Source organism: Leptopilina heterotoma, unplaced genomic scaffold, assembly GCF_015476425.1.
Source record: "Leptopilina heterotoma isolate Lh14 unplaced genomic scaffold, ASM1547642v1 Lhet_54, whole genome shotgun sequence".
NCBI lineage: Eukaryota > Metazoa > Arthropoda > Insecta > Hymenoptera > Figitidae > Leptopilina > Leptopilina heterotoma.
In genome coordinates this window covers 3109884-3136836 of record NW_025111118.1, presented here as the reverse complement: position 1 = coordinate 3136836, position 26953 = coordinate 3109884, and the positions used below count along the sequence as shown (strand labels likewise).

General features: G+C 25.2%; 3 protein-coding genes across 5 annotated transcripts in view; 2 read left to right on the top strand and 1 right to left on the bottom strand.

Annotated features, from left to right (window-relative positions):
* The first annotated feature begins 56 nt into the window (after positions 1-56).
* On the top strand, positions 57-6267 carry LOC122508338 (beta-alanine-activating enzyme). Its single transcript, XM_043621621.1, has 8 exons — positions 57-229; positions 303-558; positions 625-1466; positions 1525-1607; positions 1683-2578; positions 4288-4600; positions 4691-4951; positions 5036-6267. The coding sequence occupies exons 1-8, from the start codon at positions 226-228 to the stop codon at positions 5399-5401; spliced, it is 3021 nt and encodes a 1006-aa protein (XP_043477556.1). The 5' UTR covers positions 57-225; the 3' UTR covers positions 5402-6267.
* LOC122508339 (rab GDP dissociation inhibitor beta) lies at positions 5594-14164 on the bottom strand. The gene is made up of 6 exons (XM_043621622.1): positions 14018-14164; positions 13344-13766; positions 11602-12015; positions 8027-8240; positions 7577-7759; positions 5594-7398 (listed from the first exon to the last, which is right to left on the bottom strand). The coding sequence occupies exons 2-6, from the start codon at positions 13502-13504 to the stop codon at positions 7042-7044; spliced, it is 1329 nt and encodes a 442-aa protein (XP_043477557.1). The 5' UTR covers positions 13505-13766; positions 14018-14164; the 3' UTR covers positions 5594-7041.
* Positions 14165-14423: 259 nt separating this feature from the next.
* LOC122508337 (phospholipid-transporting ATPase VD) overlaps positions 14424-26953 on the top strand; it is a 43635-nt gene continuing 31105 nt past the window's right edge. For 2 of the 3 annotated variants that reach the window (XM_043621617.1, XM_043621620.1), the window contains exons 1-3: positions 14424-14920; positions 21565-21881; positions 25789-26041. In XM_043621617.1, coding sequence (XP_043477552.1) covers positions 21575-21881; positions 25789-26041 — 560 coding nt within the window. In that variant the 5' untranslated portion in view covers positions 14424-14920; positions 21565-21574. Of the gene's footprint in view, positions 14925-21564; positions 21882-25788; positions 26042-26953 lie in introns of all 3 variants that reach the window. The other variant, XM_043621619.1, reaches the window with a different exon arrangement.

The window sequence follows — 26953 nt, the reverse complement described above, 5'->3', positions numbered from 1 at the left end:
CTTGCTTTAGAGAATTATCAAATTTAATTTATAGAAATTTTCGTAGATGGTGCTCAATACTAACCTTAAATTTGAGGAGATTTAAAAACGTTTCATGAAATTCATAAAATTAAAACGATTAAAACATTTTTGTTAATAAGTGAAAAATAATAAATATTTCTCTTCAAGTGATTAGTTTTAATTCAAGAGTTCTTTAATAATAAAAATGAATTAAAAATTTAAAATATGGGTAAGTTTTTTTCACGAAATGTTTTTGTTTACATCACCTGTTTGATTAGTAAAGTCTTTTTTTCAAATTTCAGATTTCAATGTAAAACGAATCAAAGTTTCCGAAAAGACGGAAAATTCTGATTTTTATAACGAATTATGGAAAAATTGCCCAAAGAACAAAATAGCGGTAGAGTTTCATGAAGAGAATTTTATTAAAAATATCACTTACAAAGAGATAGAAAATACAAAAATTAAAATAGAAGACATTTTGTCAACAATCAATGGTTCGCAATTTATAGCCATTGATTTAGATTTGAAGAATTTTTGTCTTCCATCTCTAATCTTAGGGTAAGTAAATTTTTAATGGAATTAAATTTTATTTATTAAATATCTAAATTATTTTTCTTTTTTCAGAATACTGTCCACCGGTCGTGGTTTTATAAACATTTCGCCGCTATCGTCTCGGAATTTATGTTCTTGTCTGAATGTTAATTATTTATTTACGCAAAATTCAATTCCCAATACGGAGGTGATTCAAATTGTGAATTGTCATGGAGAGAATATTCAATTTGTAAAATTAAAAGAGAATTTATCTGAAAATCACCTGGAGAATGTTTTTTATAAGAATCGTTTTGCCTACGCGATTACAACATCAGGGACGACTGGAACTTCGAAAATTGTCAAAGTTCCTCCAGAGAGTATAATGCATAATATTTTCGATTTAAGGAAACGTTTTGCGATCAGTGAAAATGATAAAATTGGACAATTAACGCCTCTTACTTTTGATCCAAGTATTGTGGAGATATTCTTGGGATTGTGCAGTAATTGTACTCTTTTTATGGTTTCGAAAAATTTACAAAATAAACCCAGAGAATTTTTGGAAATAATGAATCGTGAGAAGCTGACTTTGTTTCAAACGACACCGTCTTTGTTATTTGCAAGATTTGGAAAAAATGATCTAAAAAATGGAATATTAGGCGAGAAGAGTAATTTGAGAATTTTGTTACTTGGCGGTGAACCGTTTCCAAAAATTGATTCGTTGAAAACTATTAGAGATGAGGGAAATCAAACGAAAGTGTTTAATATTTATGGAATTACGGAAGTTTCCTGTTGGGCGAGCATCGTCGAATTTAATGAAGAAACAGAGAATTATATTTCCCTTGGCTTTCTCGGTGATCCACTGTCAGAAACTATTTTTCAAGTCAGAACTGTCGAGGGTGAAATTGTCACCGAAGGAGAAGGACTTTTGTTTATTGGTAATTAGTAACATTTCTTTTGAAAATAATTGAAATAAATTTTAAAAATCATTTTCAGGCAGCCGGGAAAGAATTTGTTTAATAGACGAAGAAACAAATACAACTTCCCCAGTCTTTCGGAATACAGAAGATAAAGTTACGGTAATTAAATAATTTTTGTATTTTCGATTCTTTTCTTCCTTTTCTTACAACTCTAATTTTCCTCCTTTTTTTCAGATCGACAAAAAAGGACGAGTCTTCTACAAAGGACGAAATAACAAAATAATAAAACGATTCGGCAATAAAGTGGATCTCAGTAAATTAGAAACCAATATTTTAAATTTAAAATCAATAGAAAATTGTTATGCCATTTGGAATGAAGAGGAGGAAAAATTACACGTCTGCATAAAACAAGTATTAAATTCCAAAGACGAAAATAGTTTGAAATTCGATGTGATGAATCACCTGCAAAATCTTCCAGCTTTCTATCAACCCGACGAAATTCATTTAATCATCAATCTTCCACTTAATAAAAATGGAAAAATTTGCCAGCAATCTCTAAAGGAACTTTGCAGTATAAATAAAAATTGTGATAAATTATTAATGCTGAGTGCAGAAAGTACTTTTTCCAATCTATGGAAATTACTCGCCGGCTCCATCGACTGTGGTTTCATCAAGTCTGGCGGAAATTCAGTGGCTGCATTACAAATTGTAAATTCCATTTCAGAAAAGTTTGATCAAGAATTTCCTGAATTACTAGCATTGCTCTTGAACGATAATAATTATTCAAATTGTCTCGCGTACATTGAGGCAGAATTGAAGAAAAATAAGGATAAAAATAGTGCGGAGCCTAGTGTGGAAATTTTTCCTTCAACCAGTGATGAGAATTTTACGAAAAGAAAATCTGTCGAGGAAAAGAATGCAGAGAGAAAAGAATACGGAGAAAATTTAATTAATTGTGAGATGGAATTAAATGACAAGTGTTTATGGCAAAAATGTCGAGGTTTTACGAATGGGGAAAATAAAACAAAGGAGGAAATTTGTATCGAAGAGAATGTGAAATTGGAAATTGTGAAATATTACGATTTGAAAAAATGTATAGACGCTTCTGCGACTATTTTTCAATATTCCAGGTATTCTTTATTTATACTCTTAATTTTTTCTTTTATTTTCGAAAATTTTAGTTTTTGATCAACTTTGAAAATATTGGAAAATTTAAACTGATCTTGAATTTACGTTTTTATCTTAAAAATATTAAAAACCATGAAGAGTTAAAGTTGAAATTTTAAAAAAATTGAATTTTTGTATTTCAAAAATTGAATTCTGGAAAAAGTTTCTGAAAATTGTTTAAAATAATTTATTTAGAGAGAAATTTTACCTAATTAAAAATTGTTGAAACAATTATATTTCCAATTAATTAATTGAATTTTTAGTTATAAAATTAATTGAACTTTATTAATTCATTAACTTATTTTTATTAATTTTAATTTTGTAATTCATTTTAAATAATCGAAATTTTGTAAAATTGAATTGAAAACAATTGTATTTTAACTGAATTTTCTTATTCTTTTTTTAATATTTCAATTCTCAGAAAACTTTCTCACAATTATTAAAAAATAGTTGATTTAGAAAAGAATTTAATTTAAAAATTCTAGAAAATAATGTAAAATTGGAAGAATTATAAGTAGACGTTTTTAGAAATAATTCAATTTCAAATGATTTCAAATTGAAATTTTTAGAAATAATGCAATTTCAAAAGATTTCAAATTGAAATTTTTTAAATTCTCAATAATTTTAATTAAAACAATTTTAATTTAAAACAACTTAATTCTTTGAAAAACTTATTTATAAATTTATTTATTAGTAATTTTTTTGGCTTTTTTCAAAATTAATATTCAATTGGGAAATTTTTTTAATAATCGAAATTTCGTGAAATTAAATTGAAAACAATTGAATTTTAGACTATTTTAAGTGAAGTTTTCTTCTTTTTTTTGAATAATTGAATTCTCACAGAACTCAAAATTATTAAAAAATAATTTATTTAACTGAAAAAATAATTGAATTTTAGTAAAAAATTCTATAAAATAATGGAATTTATGTTCTTAAAGTTTTGAACGTTCAAGTGAACGACGATATTTTTATTCTTTTAATTTAAATTTTATTTACAAAATATTATTTTTTGTAATTAAAAAAAATATATTCTTAACTAAATAAATATTCAATTACAATATTTTTTATTTCAGTCTAGTAATTTTTAAAAATATTGGAGCAAAAAAAATATTTTGTTCATTTAAATGTTTAAAAATTTAGGAAAATTATAATTTGAAACAAGTAAGAGTGTAAGAGTAACAATTTTTAGAAATAATTCAATTTCAGAATTTTAGAAATTGAAATTCAACTTGAAAATGTTTAAAAAAATTTAATTAATATAGAAGTTTAGTTATTTTTTGCTTTAATTTATATTTTAACAAGCATTTGAAAAATTATTAAATTTTTGAGTAATTTTAGTCAAAAATTTTGGAAGAATTACAGTTGTAATTTTTAAAAGTAATGAAATTTCAAAAGGTTTGAAATTAAAATTTAAAAAAAATTGAATTCCTTTGAAAAAATACATATATTATTATAAGTATTTAAATATTTATTTAACAAGTTTATTGGAGTTTTAAAACTAACAACTAATTTTTAAGAAATTAGTTTTTAAAAATTTTAATTAAAATTTTTTTGAAAATAATTGAATTCCAAAAAGAAATTAATTGAAAAATTTTCCAACAATTTATTATAAATAATTTTTTTACTACTTTACTTTACTGAAATTTTTAACTATTAATTCTTTATTTTCTAGTGGAAAAGTTTTCGCGACTGTTGGCTCTCACTCAGGAATGATTATCACTGTCGAAATAGATTCCAATTCTGATGAATGTTATATTATTCAACTGTCAGATAGAATTGAAGCGTCGATTTTGGTTTTTGATAATTTTCGAGCTGTCGTTGGCTGTTATGATGGAAATGTATATTATTTAAATCTCAAGAGCGGTGAGATTTATTGGAAATTTCAAACCGGTGACGTCGTCAAATGCACCGCTGCAACTTGTTCAGAAAAAAGGAAAATTTTTATTGGATCTTACGATCGTCACATGTATTGTCTCTCATTAGAGGTAAAATATAAACAAAATTTCTCAATAAAATTTCATCTTCATACATTTTGAAAAAATAAAAAATAAATAAATTTAAACAATTTTTCCCAGAATGGATTAGAATTATGGCGAACGAAAGTCGAGGGAAGTATTTCCGGAACAGCTCGTTTACATAATGAAACCCAGAGTCTTCTCTTTGGTGCTCTGAATGGGACTTGTGTCAATTTAGATCAAGTTTCAGGCAATATCAAATGGCGATATTCATTCTCGGATCCTGTCTTCTCAGCACCAGCAATTCTTGAAACTGGAAACGTTATTTTTGCCAGTGTCTCTGGAAAACTTGTATGCCTTAATATTCAATCTGGACAAAAGGTAAAAGAATAAAAAATTAATATTTATAATATTTTTTTCTCTATTTAAAAAATTAGAAAAAAAATCTGTTTCGAAATATTCCAGTTATGGACTTACACTATAAATGGAAATATATTTTCTCATCTGGTCACAGTGAATAAACGAGAATCAATATTATTTGCGAGTAGAAATAAAAATCTTTATTATCTCGAATGCAATTTAAAACCAAATTTGAAATTCTCGTCATTGATGGGGAATCCGATAATTACCACTCCTTGGAATGCGGATAAATTTATTTTAATCGCCTGCATCGATGGTACTTTACAAGTTCTCGATTCAAATACTGGAGATATTCTCACCAGCCATAAACTTCCTGGAGAAGTATTTTCATCGCCGGTATTGTATCGAGATCTCATTGTTGTTGGTTGTCGAGATAATAATTTGTATATTTTAAAACTTTTCACTTCCTAAAATAATTTTCAACTGAAAACAAATTTGTTTAATTTCAGTTTCATTTTGCTTTGATAAAACTAAAAAACTTATTTGGAATTTTGAATTAAAAAATAATGAATTTGAATGATTTAATAGATAAAAATTAATTTTAATAATTGAAATGTTAGTGAGACTTATCTGTTGGGGGACAATGAACGAAATGCTTAAATATAAGAGAGAAAGTAGCACAATATGTTTTTATTTGTAAGGGTCTTGTATTACAGTAATCGCAACATCCTGAAAATGCTTCGCTTGGCGAAACGGATTTTTTTTCATTGATAATTTGTGAGATTGTACGTTATGCTGTTTCACGTGTAGCTAATGCAAAGGGCGTGGAAGCACGGCAAAATTTTTTTTTAAACTTTCAGACACATTAAACATGATTTTTTTTTTTTAATAAACAATTAACGACAATTATCACGACACATTCATTTGAAAAAGCAAAAGAAAGGAAATATATTTATAAGCATATTACGAAAGAGAAAAATACTTGATAAATTTTTTTAATTGAAATGCTTCGTTCTTATCTGCCCAATTTTTTCACAATATATATTTTAACGTACTTTCCCCTAATTCTAAATAGTTCCCAAATAGCACATGCAGCCCGTATTATAACCTTTCGATTCTGATAAGATTTTTTTTTATAACATTATATTATGATATATACAATATTATTAGATATTGTAATATATAATAATAGTGTATAATGAATAATTATTATAACATTATAAGTGTAGATTTTCGTATAAAGTTTTATCGTATTGTATACAAATTTGTATACAGATTTTTTCTTTACAATGATAATAGGTATTATGATAATAATAGTAATAATAATAATAAAAATATGCTAGTTATGACAATAATTTAGATCATTCTCTAAAACGAAGGCCTGCTGTCGTTACGATTGTAATTTGTTTTTAAAAAACGACGGCTAAAAGAAAATTCATCGTCTCTATTGGATTTTTTTTTCTTTAACGAGATCGTTCACTTAGGAGGTAATTAATTTTCTTTCTAATCTCTCTTTCTCTCGTATCGGTCACACTCATAATAGACAATTCGTTTATATTATTAACCAGTATAACATTCGTTAGTTAAAATATGGTACATTTTGCAATATCTTCGCTTAGATGCGCGTCAACACTTGTACTTTCTTCTTAATGTTATTTTTTTTATTTATTGTAAGACTTTTTTTAGGTAAGAAGTATCGATTTTGAGTTATCGGTAATTTGACCTCTTTCTCTCTTTTCCCATCCACTTCTAATATTTTTATCCATCTCATCGCCGTTTTTGTTCGTTAAATGCATTTTCCTGAATATATTGCCTATCCATTTCTCTTTCTCTAAACTTAAAAATATATTGACGATGAGAATTGCATCTCAACACAATTATTTTCTTAAACTTAAAAAATATATTCCCTAAAAAATCTTCACCTAAACCCCCTTTTTTTGTGAGGATGTCCTTGAAAAGAATCTTTTTTTTTTGGAATTCTTAGGCTCCGCTCGCAACAACTTGAAGACACAAGAGAGCGATTTTTTTACACAATAGTACGAGATGTTTATTATTTTCTTTTCTTGTCAGAGATTTTTTCTCTTTTCTCCACAATAGAGCAATTTTTATAGTTACTGATCCTCGTCACCGAGTTCGTGTTTGACTTTATTCAAGTCAAATTCCTCGCCAGTTGCGCGTTTAAATATATCGAGAACATCGAGGCAAGTTGTTTCAAAGTGTGTTGTTGCGTCGTAACTTTCCGAGACGAAAATTTGACTTTCAATGCCATTGTCTGTTGGGACAAAATAGTCAGAAATTGAGACGAATTTCTGTTTAATTGGTCCCAAAAGATCGAGACCGGGTTTAATTTCAATTTCAGGATTATCAGTTTCAACGGTGGTTGAAACCATTGCAATGAACCAACCCTTCGCGGCAACTTGATGTGTGTGCGAAACCATTGACACATAAATGTCCGATTGACGTCCCACCTTTAATAATTTATTTCAATTAATGTCTTGAAAGTTGAAAATTAAAATTAAAATTGAAAATTAAAATTAAAAATTGAAACGAAAAATTTGAAACAATAGTAAATATTTCAAATGTGTAATTTTTAATGAACTAAAAATATTTTCTATCTAAAAAGTAGATTTGAGAGGAAAATCTCACCTGCTTTTGGGGAATGATGATTTGAGTGGACAATGCGTCGCCTGTATTTGAAATTGGATGATCCATTAAGCAAATGCATCTTATGACTTTGCCATTTCGTTTTATGCGTTCGGGCGTATAGGTGGGATCGCAAAAGACTTGTTTGCACTTGGCGATTTCGTCTCCGGAACGTACGCCAATAACCTGAATAAAAAAGACAAATTAATAAAAGTTTAATAGTAACCTTAAAAAAACATTTTCAAAGAAAGGAAAGCAAAAGAGTAGAAAAGAATAGAATAGAAACGAAAAGGAAAGAAAAGAAATGAAAAGGAAAGAAAAGAGAAGAAAAAATAGAACAAGAAATAAAAAAAGAAAAAAAATGTCATTTTAATAACACTTATTAAAAAAGTGTAATTATTGTTATTGAAAAATCCACTGAATACTGAAATTAAGCGAAAAAAGAATAATTACCTTTCCATTTTCTACGACGATTTCATCGATCGGTTTGTCTAGCATGTAGGTTCCTCCATAAATGGCACTTAAACGTGCAAATCCTTGAGGAAGTTCCCCCAAGCCGTACATTGGATAAAGATATGGCGATTTTCCATAACGGGCTAAACTATCACTGTAAAGTTTTATCTTACGAACCGTATTTATTGCACTTCTTCCAATATAATCGTCGTCCCTGAAAAAAAAGATAAATTGAAATAAATTTACCTTTAAAAAAACATTTAATATTGAATATATTAAACGAAAAGTAAAATTCAATTTTAATTCAAAATTTTTAATTAAAAAAGCCAAAAATTAAAAAATCAGAAGATTAAATATTACAAAAAACAAACATAAATTGAGACAATTAATTATTGAAATTATTTCAATTTTAATTCACAATTTTTAATTAAAAAAGCCAAAAATTAAAAAATCAGAAGATTAAATATTACAGAAAACAAAAAAAAAATGGAGACAATTAAATACAGAAGATAGAAAAAAAATAAAATTAACGCAATTAAATATAGACAAAAGGAAAAAAATAAAAATTGAGAATATTAAATACGAAAAATGATTTAAATTAAGAAAATTAAACATAGAAAACAGAAAAAAATTTAAATTAGAACAATTAGATGCAGAAAAAAAGTTTAAAAAAAAAATAAAAATTAAGAAAATTGAATAGATACGGAAAATAGAAAAAAACTTAAATTAAGAAAATAGAAAATTATTATAAATTAAGAAAATTAAATATAGAAAAAATTTTAATTTAGGGCAATTCAATAGAGAAAATAGAAAAAAATTAAGACAATTGAAAACAGAAAACAGGAAAAAAAAATAAAAATTAGGACAATTAAATGTAGAAAAAAGTAAAAAAATAATAATTAGGACAATTAAATGTAGAAAAAAGTAAAAAATAAAAATTAAGAAAATTGAATGCGGACAATAGAAAAAAAATTTTAAATTGAGAAAATTAAATGCAGAAAACATAAAATTATTAAAAATTAATCTAATTAAATACAGAAAACCGAAAATAAATAAAAATTAAGACAATTAAATACATAAAAAAATAAAAATTAAATACAAAACAGAAAAAATTATTAAAAATTAAGACAATTAAATAATGAAAACAGAAAAAATTAAAAATTAAATACCTACGGGAAATTAAAAAATAATTTTAACTAAGAAAATTTAATACAGAAAACGTAGAATTATTAAAAATTAAGAAAATTAAATTTAGAAATAAGTAAAAAAATAAATAATAATTAATGCAATTAAACACAGAAACAGAAAATGATTAAAAATTAAGAGAATTAAATACAGAAATAATTAAAAAAATATAAATTAAGGCAATTGAATACCTACAGAAAACAGAAAATTATTAAAACTGAAGAAAATTAAATACAGAAAAAAGTGTAAACAAATAAAAATGGAGAAAATTAAAAAATTTCTTTTTAATAAAATTGAACTGAAGTTTACGACGTCAAACTTGACGATTTTCCAAATTGTTACTTGAAAAATCGTCATCAGTTTTGATGTAATAAATTTCAGTTGCATTAAATAAAGAAAATTAAATATGGAAAATAGAAAATTATTAAAAATGAAGACAAATTAATACAGAAAAAAAATAATTTGGAAAACAGAAAAAAAATTTGACAATTTAATACCGTCAACCGGGGCTATTTTGTGCACCAAATAGCTTTTTTTTGATTCAAAGATTTATTTAAATTCAGAATTAAGAGAATAAAGAAAATCAACTTTTGATATATGTTGTGGACATCCTTCTGAAGGTTTCCTATAAATTTTGCAAAGAAAAAAATTTTTTTGTCTTAGTTATAGTCATTGAAAGTCGTGAACACAATAACTCCCGGGATGGGGCTATTTTGTGCATCGAACTTTGTTTTTCTATAATGTTGCGTAAACAATTTTTTTAATCGTTTCTGCTTCATGAAATCTTTTGTGTATATATTTGAGAGTAAATTAAAAAAAGAATGACCTAGTAAAATTTTTTTTGTAGATATATTATACAAAAAATGTAAAATAAAGCACTAAAATTTTGCTAAAATCTGAACTTACTAAAAATTAACAATCTTTCTTTAAATTGTATATTACGCAGATAGTAAATAAATTTTTTTTCTTTTTTAATATATATTTTATAATAATATACTAATATAATTATAAAATGATCGTTTAAACACTTATAAATAACTTTAAAACATCATTTCAATAGGAGCTTTTTTAATGGTTTTGAATGATATTTTTAAAAAACTTGAAATAAATATTTTTAAGGTTAAATAGATAACAATTTAATATCTAATATGATTTTCAAGTTATTTTAAGAGAAACGAGAAAATAGTTTTAAAACTAATTTGAAAAACTTATAAATATTAATTAAAGTTCATTTTTTGAGGTTACGTTGTGCACCGGTAGAGCTTTTAATCGTTTTAATGATTTTAATTAACGTATTTACAGTTTTTTGACAGAAAAGTAAGACAAAAATGTATAAAAATGATAAACAGAATCTTCTTTACTTACTAAATAAAATATTTATGAAAAATATTTGATTTTTTTAAGTGCACAAAATAGCCCCATGGAATCCTGGTTTTTTAGTTTTTTCCACTTTTCTCTTAAAATAATGAATAAAAAGTTAGCGCATTACGTATGTATCATCACAACACAATTGAAAACAAATATCTAACACAGTTTATGAGACACATTAAAACTCTAGAAGATCTGGTATAATATTTCCGAACTTTCAAAATTTTTTAAACAAATTTTCCGTTTTTAGGAATTTTTTTCTCTTAATTGCCAAAGAATTAAATAATAACATTTAGTGCTCTCTATTGTCATGTAATCAAACTTTCATTTTACAAAATAGCAGATTAAAATAATTCATTTTAATAATTTTTTTCATTAAAAAACTCGCGTGCACAAAATAGCCCCCGGATGCACAAAATAGCCCCAGTTGACGGTAAAGAAAATAAAAAAAATTAAATACAGAAGATTTAATACAGAAAAAAATAAAAATAAAGACAATTTAATTTAGAAAACAGAAAACAAATTTTGATAATTTAATAGAGAAAATAAAAAAAAATTAAAAGTTAAGACTATTAAATAGGACAAAAAACAGAAAATAAAATATAAATTAAGAAAATTAAATACAGAAAGCAGAAAAAAATTTTAATTAAAACAACTACATGGAGAAAAATATAAAGTAACTTTTACTACTTTCATAGTAAAACATTTCTGGTAAATTTTGCTAAGTTCGAAGTAAATTTTACTAATTTTTTTACAAATATGTTCTTTGAACGTAGAAAAATTTACAACGTTAAAAATTACGTAAGTAGTAAAAGTAGAACGTAGTAAAAGTAAAATTTACTACGTTCAAAGAACATATTTGTAAAAAAAATTAGTAGAATTTACTTCGAACGTAGCAAAATTTACTCCGAAAGTATAGTAAAAGTTACCCGAAATGTTTTACTATATAAAAGAAAAGTTACTTAATATTTTTCTCCGTGTAAATAAAAATGATAAAAATTTATTCCTCGTTTTTTATTTACCTATAGAGTGCAAGAGCATGCCCGGTAAAATCTTGGGTATTTTTATCAAGATTAAATTTATTATAAAGTGCGCTCATGCTATTGCTGAATGGATCAAAGCCATCCCAAGTTTTAGGATCATCCTCCTGCATATTCTGAACCCATGTTAGAAAATTTTTAAAGCGCCTCTTTTCGAATATTCCCATCAAGTCACTATTCAAGGCCTCAGCTTGATCGATTGGCACTTTGGCAATTTTTCCCGATTTATAAACATAAGAGCCTTCAATGCACTTGAACTCGAGATAACGTGTCACGCCAGTGTGAATCAAAAGTTTCACGAGAATTCCATTTGCCATTAAAAATTTTGGAATTAAATCCACATTCCAATCGCGACCTCGTCCACAGCTCTCATCTGGCGGCGGTGTATTAAATTTACTGCAAAAATAGAAAGAGAAACGTACATTAAAAATAGAATTAATTGAAATTTAACTATGGAAAAAATTAACTTTAGAAAAATTAACTATGGAAAAAATTAACTATAGAAAAAATTAATTATAGAAAAAATTATCTTTGGAAAAAATTAACTATTCTCTATTATTTTCATCATTTACTTATTTGCTAAATTTACATTCACAGGATTTAAGTAATCAAATGGAGAGTCAATTTACTTTGAAATTAAAAACTATTTTTCAGGGATTAAAATTTTAATTAGAGTGTTTCTGCTTTTTCTGTCATTTCAAGACTTTTAAATTGATATTTCTGGAAAAGACAAATGAAGTTTCTGCTTTGATGCAATTGAATAGGAAAACATGAAGAAACTGTCTCTCTATAGATAAAATTGTTTGCTTTTCCCTGTTTCCGACGATGAAAATCGATTATTTTTCAAGGTGTTTGTGTCTTTTTGAGAGTGTATTAGAGCAGAGCATTGATTGCAAGTTTACATTTGACATATATATATTTATACGAATTAAATTGAAATTGAAAAAAATTCAGTTTTCGAAGATTTTCATTACGAGAAATTTGAATAATTGAATTTAATAATTAATTCTAGTTCGTATGATAGTTTGCTCGTAAGCGATTAAAATTATTTAGAAATGGTTTTTTCCTGATGAAAACGATTAAAAGTATTATGTAGGAAAATCAGGAAAAACTATTAAGTATAGAGCAATCAGGAAAAATTGTAGCATCTCATTAAATGGATGATTAGTAAAAAAGAAAAACGGACACAAAAGTGACAGCTGCTTTAGTCGCGTGCGCCACTACAGTTCATAGAAAGTATAAATAATGTAATTTCTGGGTCGCAAGGGATCCTAAGTATCGAGTAAATACATCGCGCAGATCACAAACCAAGCTGGAAATTCGATTACGCATGGCATGAGGGAGAAATTTCCATGCAAAATAATAACCTTGCGAAAATATTGTCAAATAACGGGGGCTTTTTTTTAATTCTAATCTAATTCGGAAATGAGAATTTGCCACGTTCGATCGTATAGGGCGGACCCCTCCTCCGAATTGTTAAGAAAAATTCCTGTTTTTTTAGTTTAAAAAAAAGTCTTATAAAATCAATGAAGAAATGATTTGTTTTCCATCTTTTTTTATTCTAAAAAAATCAATTTACGTTACAATAATGGCTCATGAGAATAAACCAAACCAGTTTTTCTCGAATCAATAAAATGTAATAGTTTTTGGGAAATATACACAGACAGACAGACACACGTTGTCCTTGAAAACACGCGGTGGTGAATAGATGTAATGGATCTTACCTGAAGAGATCTTCAAGGGGCGTGATGGAAGCAGATTCGCCACCGTAATACTTGTTGCGGTCGACGTGTAGCACCTTTTTTCCGCTGACAGACAGCATTCCCGAGAGGATGCATTCCTTGAGACCGGTGCCGAGAACAATAGCGTCGTATTCCTCATTCATGATGATTAAATAATTGCGGAGTCACGATTTCTTTGAAAGAATTCGATGAACAAAACTCTTTTAATTATTGAATTGCTCTGAATAAAGTGAAAATTTATCGAGAAGCTTAGATTGTACACTGCACAAGAAACTATTATGCCGGAACGGAAGACCCTCCTTCTGCTTTTTGATGCTCTTCGTCGCTGGCTACGTCAATCACAATCCCTAGAGCATCACCCCCTTGCCCCGCCGATCTTCACCAACGCGCGCACCTTCCTTCCAGCTGTCAATGACATTTAAAGTTTCATAATATTTTCCACCAAAAAATTTGATTTGGATTTCACCAAGTATTTCATTTCGAGAATAATTACAATATTTTATTTACAAATTACCTTTTAATTAAAAATAATATTTTCAAAATAAACAATTGTGACAGGTTGGCACTCTGCACTTGTCAGATTATCATCTGACCTGTAATATAACAAAAACCCTAGAATTCTTTTTTGTAATTAATTAAAAAATGATATAATTCACCTCGTTGCGTGTTGACTAAATATATTTTTCCTATTTTCAAGTAGACTTGGCACTTTTCTCTTTACGATTCTTCTGGAATTAATAAGTTTGAGGTTAGTTCGAAACTACAAACTTTGACAGTTGGTCCAGTTGGTAGACAACGTCCGCCATGTTTGACAGTCTAACCAACACTAAATAAGAACATTTAATTCATTTTAATTAAATAGATAACAATAGAAAAGAAGACGACACTTCGATTGTTTTAGCAAATTTTAATTATTGTTTCTTAAAGTACTAAGAATCCTGAAGGATTATAACTTATAAGTACCCGAAAAATTTCCCAGAAGAAAGAGATGTAGGGGAGAATTTTAAGTTGGTACTCTGAAGTCTCATTTGCAGCCAACTTCAGTCTTTTGAATTCAGTCTCCGCGACACTCCGCGAAGTCAAGAAAACGTTAGACGCGACAGTCCGCGATTTGACGCGAACCAATAAACAAAGTGTTAAAAAAAAAGTTCGTGGAGTTTGACGGTTTGAACTTGTTCTTTTGTAAAAGGATCAACAATGTAAATTTTCAAACATATGTGGAAAGTACGCGAGTTCATCGACGGATACCCCGTGCCTTGAGAAAGTTAGAAAAGAAAAGTGAAATAGTGATCTATTTTTTGAAATTTCTCAAATATTTTTATGATTATAAGGACGCTTTCGTGGTAAATTTCGAACTCAGCTGGTCAATCTATATCGCAAGTGCAATATATATAAGAAGTGAAAGAAAATCATGGTTCCTAACCTCAACGGAGGTTATTGAATCCCTTTAAAAATGTAAAGGGAGCTTGTGAAGCTGTTGGTCCAGCACATTGCAATTCTTCATCATTTGTGTGAGGATAAACGAGGGCCACGTGGACGCGTTGGAAGTCCAGAAAAATGTAGGTGAATGACATCAGATGCTCTATTCGAACGAAACGTTATTGCACCCGAATACCCTACTTTTGCTCCATTTCCGACCTCAGCTCTGTATTTATTGATCAATTATTTTTCGAGATTCTCCTCTTAATATTTCTCCCCTTTTGAATAAATGCCGATTGTAATTAGATATTCTAATTTTCCTGTCATGATGAATAAATGGAAAATACTTGTCTTTGGTTTGAATTTAATTTGCAATATTTAAACAGGTTAGGAAATGTAAATTATTTGCATAATAAGGACTCTTAGTTTTCTTTCACTTTTATACTCATGTATATTTTTTTATTGAGAGGAAAATTTTTGTATTTAAAATTAAAATATCATTTGTATCGTTTAGGGAATATTTTACAGAATTTTTCTCTGAGGAAAAAAAAATAATCTGTCTTTTAACTATTCGAAGACCAATAAGAAACTAAAGAGTTCCAACTTCCAACCGGTTTCATGGATTCACTCTGCAGATATGTTAGCAACTCGATTCTAAAGAACGTAAAGAACCTATGATTCGTTTTTATGCCCTTCTGTGCTCTGATGCTCGATTCGCTCTATAAATGATGTTATTGTTCAATTCAATACTTGAGATTTTATAGAGAAATAATCCCTAGAAGAGTAATAAGAATATTAATATCAAATCCTAATTAAAGAACCATTAATTTTTTGTTTATGTGTACGTAGAAAAAAAATTCATCAATCATTGTAACTACAAAGAACAAAATTTATCATTTTGAGTATAAATGATTCATTGGTTTGGTATCAGACTCGATAAAAGTTTAATTTTAATTATGATTTCAGTATAAAACAAGTCTTTTCTCTCTTTTCTTACATTTTTTACATCGTAAATTGTTTAATTTATTGTAAAAATATAAAAAATTGTTTGAAATTATTTTCAATACTGTTTAATATAATATAATTTAAAAGGAAATACGAAATAGGAGTAAAAAAATGAAAAAAAGGTAAAAATAATTCTTCTTTATTATTACAGGCCTCGGATATTATGATTTTGTCGACTTTTTTCAACTATTTTCCAAAAATGCGACTTTTTTCGACTTATTTTCAAAAATTGCGACTTTATCGACTTTTCTTCCAAATATTACATCAAAATACCACATTTTTTATATAAAATGCAATTTATTTCGATTTTTATAGTGTAAAAAGTATAACTATAGATAAATCTTTAAAAAGTTATTTTTGAATAACTTTTTTCTTAAACTTAAAATATACAATTAAAAAATTTTTCAATAATTGAAATTTTGTAAAATTTAACTGAAAATAATTGATTTTTTCAAGTATTTTATTACAATTTTTAAAAATCAACTTTTGATAAGTTTTAATTGCAAATTTTGAAAATAGTTTGAATTCTCAAAAATTTCAATGAAAAATCTTCAAGTGTAAATTTATGAAAATGAAAATTAATGAAAACTAGCTTCTAAAAAATTATATTGAAATTTAAAAAAAAAAGTAATTCTTAGAATTTTTTTCATTATAAATTTTTAAAATTCAATTATTTTCAAAATTTTCAAAAACATATTAATTCCGAAAATTTAAAAACTAATACAAACATTAAAATTTTTCAGAATTATTTGTAATATTTTGGAGAAAACAATCATTGTGAAAATTTTTAATCAAAATTCTTAAAAAAATTACTTAGTTTGATTTTTAAATTATACGAAAATTCTTTTAGGAAATCCAATTATTTTAGAAAAACTTACATTAGAATATTTTTAAAAAAACTAATTCTTAGAATTGTTTTATCATAATTTTTTAAGATTTACTTTTTTTGTGTCTTAAAGTCGATCCGAGGCCTGATATTAGTAAATAATATTGTTTTACGTACACATTTTTTTCAAAGAAGAATTTTCTTTTGTTACAATGAATAAATATTGTAAATTAAAGAGACGGGTTTTTTTTAGTGATGTCACTATCGTCTTATCTCTTTTCTTTACTTATTTTACTCTTTTTATGAAATGTATAAAATGTTTCCCATAATCTAAAGCTGGAAAAGATATTGAATTTTTTTTTCGGAAAATTCTAAAGTACTTTTATGTTATTTATTTAAAAAAAATGTATTTATTACATTATGATGTAATTTGAAACATAGAAAATTACACACATTGAAATTCGAATAATTTAAAAGGCTTGAAAACCAGTCGCAGTACACGTTTTGTCTATATTTTTCTCATTTGATATGTTAGAAAGTAAACTTCGCTAGACCGTTCCGATTACTTCAAGTGTAAAAAAGGATTCTGATCATTACGATAAGAAATCTTATTTTCACGTAATTTCCTTCAGAAAATTTTCTTGACTGTAGAAAATTTCTATTTTTAGTTTCCTTTTGATGTTTATTTTATAATTTATATTTCTTCTTTCGTGTGAGATATTTTTTATTCTAAAAGTAAATCTCAGTCTCAATTTACTCGAGTAAATCTCAATACCTAATAATAATAATAATAATAATAATAATAATAATAATAATAATAATAATAATTATTATTATTATTTTTTTAATTTACTATATTTACTAATTTTATATTTATCATTCTTCGATTTAGATTTTTGTTTTGAATTTTCATGTTCATTGCACAATGAAATTTCTTAATGTTCTTCACGTTCAAAACTTGTTGTGAGCAATCAAGGAGATATCTTTAAAAGTTGGATTTATTAAGTGGATCTTTTCGAATTGAACTTTGTTAAATGTTTATAATGGGCAAAGTCAGATTTATTCATCTTGATCGATTCTAACTGGAATTCTTCTTGTCTTATATATATACGACGAATTTTCAAACCTACGCTTTCTATTATACAATAATTGTGTCACACATGTTTGATTGTTGTACTATTTCACTATATAGTACAACAACTACTTTCGCTAGCTAAATATATCCCTGAAAACTAGAGTAATCAGTGGGAAAATTCAATTATATTTCATTATTAACGAAATTTGTCACTTTTTTTTAAATCGAATATTTTTATGAATACAAAGTTTTTTTTCTATTTTTTATGAATTAAGAAGAGAGAAGAGATTTTTTTTTTGACAAATCTGATCGATTGTTGAGATTGTTGAGGAGAAAATTTACATGTTTACATGTTCTATATTCATGATAGTAGGTAAATTCTTTCCTTGACTTTGCAGTCTTCTATAATTTATATCAAGTCGGGTTAACGATCGTTGTCAGCAAGAGGGAAACATTAGATTATCGAACGACAAGAATGGCGTTTAATTCGATATTAAATCGGAATATGTTTTTTTTAAATAGTAAAAAATTTTATGGTTTCACCGAAAAGAATTTTTTCCCTTTTTTATTAATTATCAAAAGCTAAATTTTAATCACCACAAATACTTTTTGTATAATATTTTATAGACATTTGGAAAATTTACAATTTTTTGTCAAAGAATTTTTTTTTTACATAAATAATTTATAAAGAAAATTTCGGAACTTGGCTTTTTGTCAATTGGTGTTTGTAATATTTAAAGGAATGTTTATAAAAGTTTTCTGAAGTCAAGTGTATAAACTTTAGGTTTGAAAATCAATTAACTGTTCTGACTTGCGTTTTACACAAAAAAAAAGTTATAAAAATTTAATAATGTAATTCATTTTTAATTTTTGTGCGGTAAAGTTTTCTGTAATGTTTATAATCAGCGGTTAGGAGAATAAATAATTCGGGCGAAGAATTTCTTGTTTAGAAAAGTAATATTGAATATTATTAAAAAAGAAAAATTCATAAAAAGAAAAATAATATTAATTTTTATAAAAAAGAAAAAAATAAATAAAAATAGTAACAAATATTACTTTTTAGATAAAAAAATTTTTCGTATATTTCACTGCTTCTCAATAAAGTAAATTGCCAAGAAATAGTTTTAAAACAAAAAGTTATACACTTGAAAAATCACAGTATAATATACAAAATTACAGAGAATAAAGATAAGAATTTTTTTACTATTAAATTAATTGATTAATTTAGTTTATTATTTTGTAAGCAAATTATTGTGACTTTTATTTTCGTATTATTTTATTTTTCGCAATTTTTTCTTTTTATTAAATCGTCATCGGTAGTTTTAGCTTATTTTCTATCTGAAAATCGATAACTTTTATCACATAACTTTCTTTTACACCTACACATGCAACCTAATTACTTTTTTTTTAAATTCTCTATTATTATTAAATTAAATTTAATAAATTTAAATAAAATTTAATTTAAATTAAATTTGTGACTGGAGGACAAAAAAAATTCAATTTATGTAACTAATCAGATGAAATTATCCAAATGGATACAAAATTGCAATTAATCTTCTTTTTATGGCAGAAAATTCTCTGACTTCTTTATTATGTGTTTAATTTATTACGAAAAAATATTTTAATCTTTTTTTTGGAATTGAAGGAATTTTATTTGAAAATAAAAATTGCAAAGAAATAAAAATAAATAAATTAAATGAATAAATAAAAATTGAAAATAAAATAAATAAATGAAATTTATAAGTAAAAATTGGAAATAAATTAATAAAAATATAAAAATAAGGAATTAAAAATATAAAATTAATAAATAAAAATATAGAATATTAATAAACTAAAAATCGATATCTATTATATGTATTTGCAAAATAATTAGGAAACATTTATGGTATTAAATTTAAAAACTGAAAGGACAACGAATTTATAATCAGCTTCTGAAAGTGGAAATTAATATTTGATATCTGTTTTCAATCTCCTGGAAGGAAAAATTAAAACTTTCAAAGTTTGATAACACTAATAGTGTATAAAATTAAGAGAGACAAAAATTGTTAAAATTAAAAAGAGAAAAAAAAAATCTTTTAAAATTTGGTTTTTAATTTTTTTCAAACAAATTATATGTTAATAATTTTTTCCTCAAAACTGTAACGGATAGTAATTTTTGTTGTATAAAGAAAAATATATTTTTTAATATAATTTTTTTTTTAATAACAATGTTCTTTGACGTCAATAGTTAAAAGTCTATTGTTGTAAATATTGTAATTCGTTGCGATGTAAATGTCATTGTGATAAGAAAAAGTACTTTTTCATTCAGTTATTAGCCAATTACCATCAGTAATTTTATTCTAATCAATCAAAAAGAAATAATTTTTGAGTAATTTTTTTTGCATTTAGTTTTTTATTTAAATTTTTTATCAAAGTAATTAGTCGATTAAAAATTTTTTTTTTTCCTAAAATCTGTTCTTTTTTTGAACTAAAAGTGTTTTTTTATTTATTTATTAGTTTCACACGGGTTTGCATAAATTATATAGAAGTCAAAAATTAAAATACGTAAATTATAAAAATATTTTATACTAAAATTTTAAACGTTCAAATGGATGGAATTTTTATTCTGTTTAAATATTTTTATAAATTTACTATATTCAATTGAACATTTTTTTTATTTTTAATTATTTTTATTAATTATTATTTATATTTTTTATTTATTATTTTTTTATCATTCTTATTTATTATTTACTTTTATTATTTAATTTTATATTTTTTCTTTATTATTTATTTTTATTATTTAATATTTATATTTTTTTGTTATTATTAATTTTTTTAATCCACGAAATATTATTTTTTAGCAAAATAACAGAAATAACAGAAAATATTGTCATTTATTTGAAAGTTCCAAACTTTATAAGGTCATTAAATAATTGCAAATAATTCTAATGACAAAGTGCAATTATAAAGTGAAATTAAATGCAAAATGTTAGAGAGAAAAAAAAACCCGCGACCATAGGAATTAAAAATCATTTATTAACGCAGCCTTCAAAAAGTCTTTTTTGTTGGCTCGAGACAAATATTTATTTTATGTCACATTTGGAAGATCAATTTCTACAATAACTGAAGTTTTTATATTTTTTCTTTATTGTAGTGCAATTATTTCTAATTATCGGCAGTTATATACCTGAGTTCTAGCGTTATCAACTGATTACACTGTTGAGTTTCCGGTTTGAGATTATTTTTTTCTCATGAATTTTTATTTATATTTTTCATCATCAAAAATTATTGAATTTTTCTCTAAATTGAACTTTGCAACTTTGGGCGAAAGAAAACGAAATTAATTTTTAATTTCTTAATTGTTATATAAACAATAGTTCATTGAAACTATTATCAAGAGAAGAAAATTTACAATTGTTTGAAATTACTCAAATTATTTAAATTTCTGGAAAAAAAGAATTAAGAAGCAAAAATCGAATATATTCTCTATTTTTACTGGTTCAAAAATTAGGAACTTTTTTACTTCTTAGACTATTTTTTCTGAGAGAGAGAGAGATTCAAATTTGGATTTTTATTGCTTTCGTATAAATAGAGGAAGTGTACAGTAAATACTAGACACTTCCTCGATTTATTAATTTTCGTCTTTGTATTTCATAATTCTGGTCTTTTTTTACACAATATTATGTGAAGTCGATTTTCTACTGAAAAAATTTTTAGCTTATCAAACAAATGGCATTGAATTTTGTACACACAGATTGTTAGAGGTATTAAATTCTTTTCGTTTATTTAGTTTATCGATATTAAAAAAAAAATTGATATGATTCTGAGAATTTTTTTTTTTTTGGATAAGAATAAAATTGAAATTGTGTGAGTCTAACATTGAATTTCGACATTTTTAGATGAGCCAGTATGTCCGAGAGCGGCGTGCAAGCAGCGTGCGAGGAGAACGAGAAGAAAGCGTCGCTTTACGTCTTTCCCTGTATACCACCTTCACTTCCGGTGCGACCGAGTTCGGCGACGTCAACTCTAGGAGGAACAATTACATCTGGCAAAGGGAGAAGCGAAGACCACGCGGACGAAGACGACGACGAGGAAGGGAACAAATGGAAAAAGAGAGTTGCACCAGGACTCAGGACCCATACGAGGTCTGCCAGTCATGGAGGAGTCCTGGCGACGACACCACCACCGCCTTGGCAATCAACCGGTCTACCTTCAGGTGGATATTTCGATTTGTTTTCCTCTTTTGTTAAATTCACCAAATTTCCGCTCCTTTCGCTCGTTTTTGCTAAATTCACTAAATTCGCCAAATTCACAAAAACTCATCTATTCGAATTTATAACAATTTATTTATACAAATAGAATTTTGTAACATTAGTGAAGTTCACAACGTTCATAATCGACGAATTGAAAAAAAAAATATTTTTATTATAATTAAAAAGTATTCGAAAATATTTTTTTAATCGTTGATCATAATTGTAAATTTTCGTTATGATATAAACAAATTTTCTAAAGAGGAAAATAATTTCCCTGAAATTGAAATAAGCTTCTCAAATATATAAGATCCACTTCTTTAAAGTTCAGTTCAATAGAAGTAAATCTATCTTTTAAGTTGAGTAGAAAAAAATTAGATTTGTCCGACGATTCATATATTATTTTCTTGTCTGGCTCGACCGTCGACTTTTTTCACTTAAAAGATAATAAGTTCCGTCGCGACTTCTCCTAAAGTATTATCAATTTTTCTTGCTAATCTAAAATTCGCTTCCTGACTATAAAAAATTATTTTACTCTACAGAGATTAAAAAAAAGTTTTAATTCACTTTTGCATTTTTTTTATTCTTATTGAAAATTTTAAAAAGTAGTTTATGTAAATTATAGAGTAAAAAATTAAAAAGTAAAATATTTTGAAAATTAAATAGTTGATTATTAAAGTAATGGAAAAATTAAATAGTAAAATAGGAGAATAAATTAAGAACCAAATAATTGGAAGTTGAAATAAGGGAAAAATAAAAGAGTAACGTATAATAAGAACTAAGTAGTTAAATATTAAAGTGAAGGGGAAATTTTAATAGTAAAATAGTAAAACAAAGAAAAAACAAAAATAAAGGTAAAATATAATAGGAAATAAATGGTTAAATAATAAAATAATGAAAAAATTAAATAATAAAATATATTAAGAACCAAATAATCAAAATTAAAGTTCTAAAGAAAATAAATAAATAAAAAAATGAATAGTAACATAAATTAAAAACTACATAAGTAGTAAAATAGAAAAATAGGAAAAAGTCAAATCTAAAATAGAAAAAATAGTAAGAACTAAATCAATTTAATTAAAATTTTATCAGAAATAATTTAATTCTTATAAAGAGTATTATCAAAATTTTTGAAAATAATTGAGTTCTTTTGAAGAATTTCAATACAATTATTTGAAATAACTGAATTTTATCGAGAAATTTTATTAAAATAATTTCTGCAAAGAATTTTCTTACTTTTTTTTTTTAAATAATTGAATTTCTGCAAAGAATTTAATTATTTATGAAAATAATTGAATTTCTGCAAAGAATTTAATTATTTATGAAAATAATTGAATTACTGCAAAGAATTTAATTATTTATGAAAATAATTAAATTTCTGCAAAGAATTTAATTATTTATGAAAATAATTGAATTCTTGATAAGAATTTTACTAAAATTTTTGAAAGTTATAGAATTTCTATGATGAATTTCATTCTTTATGAAAACATTTGAATTCTTGGGAAGAATTTTATTAATATTTTTGAAAATAATTGTATTTCTGCGAAGAATTTTATTATTTATGAATCCAATTGAATTTTCATCAAGAATTTTATTAAAATTTTGGAAGATAATTAAATTTCTGCGAAGAATTTTATTATTTCAGAAAATAATTTAATAATTCCTGTAAAGAATGTTATAACATTTTTTGAAAATAATTTAAATTCTGCAAAGAATTTTGTTACTTATGAAGATAATTGAAATCTTGCAAAGAATTTTGTTAAAAAATTTGAAAATAATTGAATTTCTGTTAAGAATTTAATTATTTACGAAAATAGTTGAATTCTAGCGAGTAATGTTTCTTAGAATTTTTGAGAATTGAATTTTAAAAGTAGAGTTTTATTAAAATTTTTAGAAAATTGAATTTTTGAAAATAATTGAATTCTTTTGAGACATTTTATTACAATTTTTAAAAACACTTGTAATCCTGTGAAGAATTTTATTAAATGTTTTGAAAATAATTGAATTTCTACGAAGAATTTTGTTATTTCAGAAAATAATTCAATTCTCGCCAAGAATATTTAGAAAATTTTTAAAGTAATTGAATTTCTCAGAAGAATTCTATTATTTATTAAAATATTTGAATTCTTGGCAAGAATTTTATTAAAACTTTTGAAAATAATTGAATTTCTGCAAAAAAATTGTATTAAAATGCTTGAGAATAATTGAATCCTGTTTGAGACATTTTATTAAAGTTTTTGAAGATAGTTGAATTCCTGTGAAGAATTTTATAAAATATTTTTGAAAATAATTAAATTCTCGCCAAGAATGTTATTAAAATTTTTTTAAATAATTGAATTTCTCAAAAGATCTTTATTATTTATTAAAATAATTGAATTCTTGGGAAGAATTTTATTATTTATTAAAGTAATTGAATTTTTGGGAAGAATTTTATTACAATTTTTAAAAATAATTGAATTATTTCGAGAAATTTTATTAAATGTCATAATTATCGAAATAATTTTAATATATTTAATTCAATTTTAAATTATTTTCAATAAAATATTGAAAATAATTGAATTTTATTTTTATTTATAAAAAGATTGAAATTTTCGTGGAGTATTGCATTAAAATTTTAGAATATAATAAATAATAATAATTAATTAGTTAATAAGTAAAATTTAAAAAAATGTTTGAATTGGAAATTATTAACATTGAAGTCGATATTTGATTATCAAAAATTTCGTAATTTGCATTATAATATGAAAATAAATTAAGAACGTAACTGTAAAATAGTAAAAATAAAGGTAAAATTAAATATTAAAATAGTAAAATATAGTGAAAACTAAATTGAATATTAAAGTAGTAAAATAAAGAAAAAAACTAAATACTAAATTAGCATTAAAAAAGTAAAAATTAAAATCCCTATTCCTAAATTGAGAAATAAACAAAAATTCTAAATTTACAATTTAAAATAATATTGCAAAAGAAGATACTTTGTAGCTCACATTACAAACAAATAATTAACATACTGTTTAATTTTTTTTTTGTAATAAAAAACGAGCGAGAAATGAATAGAGAATCTAGTTGTTTCGAAAAAAGTTAAAGGCTTTTATATATACAATTTCCTACAAATAACTCAAAAGATATCTGTTTACTATTTAACTGTTTCTTTTACAAAAGTATATATACTAATTCCTATACATTTTTTCCCCTTCGAATATGGAAAAAAGCAATCAATCTATTTTGACAAGAATGTTTTTTTTCGTATAAGTTTTAAAAAGGAAATAAATATCTATCTATCTATCTATTATAAATAATTGAAACTAAATTAATGAATAGGGAAAATAAGAAAAAAATTTACTGTCATTGTGAAAAAAAGAGATAAAAGAGAAAAATGAAAAGAAGTTGATGAATGAAACAGTATTTTCAAGTAAATTTGAATTTAAATGATAATTAAAGACGTTTAAACGTGAACTAAACATTTTCAAGTACACATCGCCGTCGCAATTAATTCTCTGTCTCGATGTTGTTTCTACCCACATGATATCCAATGGATTCGGTCCAAATATTAAATTAGAAATACACTTGAAATAAATCAATGTATATGCATTTAAAGGTCAACATTTTTTTTTTCTTTAAATTACGTAAAATATTAATTTGTTTTCGAAAAAGGAAACAAAAAAGTGTCGAAAGGGAGCGAAAAGAGCAAAATTCTCTTTTGGCTCCTTTTCGCTACTTTTTTGTTTCATTTTTGCAAACGAAAAAAAAAATAAAGCAAAAAGATCAAGAAAGCGAAAAAGAGCGAAAAAATGAGCAAAAAATAAGAGAAGAAAAATGAAGAAAAAAAATGTTTGCAGTATTATGAATGAAAGTTTTGTATTTTATTTTTAGGATCAGCGTTCTCAACGCCAGGAGGTGCCACGGGGACGATTGCGGGAAGACCCTCGGTGCTGAAGAAGCCGGGTCATCAGCGGGCTTTCAGTCAAGGTCAAGTGGTCAATGTCCAGGGTCAACTGGTCATGGCCCACAATCGAGTTGGATCAAAAACCGATTTTATCTTGCCACCAGGTCATCGAGAAGATCCCCGACCTCCAAGCGGCGGGAAGGTTCCATCTTTTCGAGGTCACTCGCGACAAGCCTCCAGGTATTTTTTCTTCTCTCTCTGTCTCTCACCAAGGTTCTTCTTTTTCTTTTTTTTATGCCCTGTGTAGATACTATTACAAAAAAAGTTTTTTTTTTTTCATTTCACAAATATTACATTACTACATCATTCCTAAATGTAGGACACTTTAGTAATCAGGTTATGCCATTCTCTTCTCTATAGCTCTCGGTTATGTGGTATTTTATTATATACACACATATGTTTCGTCAGAACGTTTGCTCCTTTCAGAGAAACAAAAATTTTTGTGCGTTTTATTATACAATCGTGTGGGGCTTAAATTTAATTAATTTTTACATTTTTGTACAATTTTTTTTTACTTTTTTTTAATTAAATTTTTTTCAATTCTTTACATTTTTTGCTATTTTCAATTTTTTGTATTACGAAAGAAAATTTTGACTAAATTCTTTTTATTGTTTACAATTTCAAAGATCATAGTTAGTTTCGCTTTTTATCTAAATTCCTTTTCTTCGTTTGCTTCTCTTTTTCCTTTTTTATCCCCTTACCGAGATCACAGACTGTGACTTTTCATCTTTTTAAAATTTTCACACTTGTTTCACCTGCTCCTTCAGATTTCACCTATTGACACCTATTTTGTTAAATTTTTACAACAATTTCAATCAAGAACTTGTTATTAAAAATATTTAATTCATTATTAAAAATATAATGTATTTTAAACGTAGGTGAAGTTTAAAAACTTTATGATCCAACGATTGGAAGAAAAAAATATTTTTTTTCCGCAGAAAACAATATTTTTTATTTACAAATTTTTATTCTTTGAATTATTAATTGAGAAATATTGTTTTTATTAAATTTTTTAAAAATAATTGAATTTCTACGAAGAATTTTGTTATTTCAAAAAGTAATTGAATTCTCGCTAAGAATGCTATTATTTAT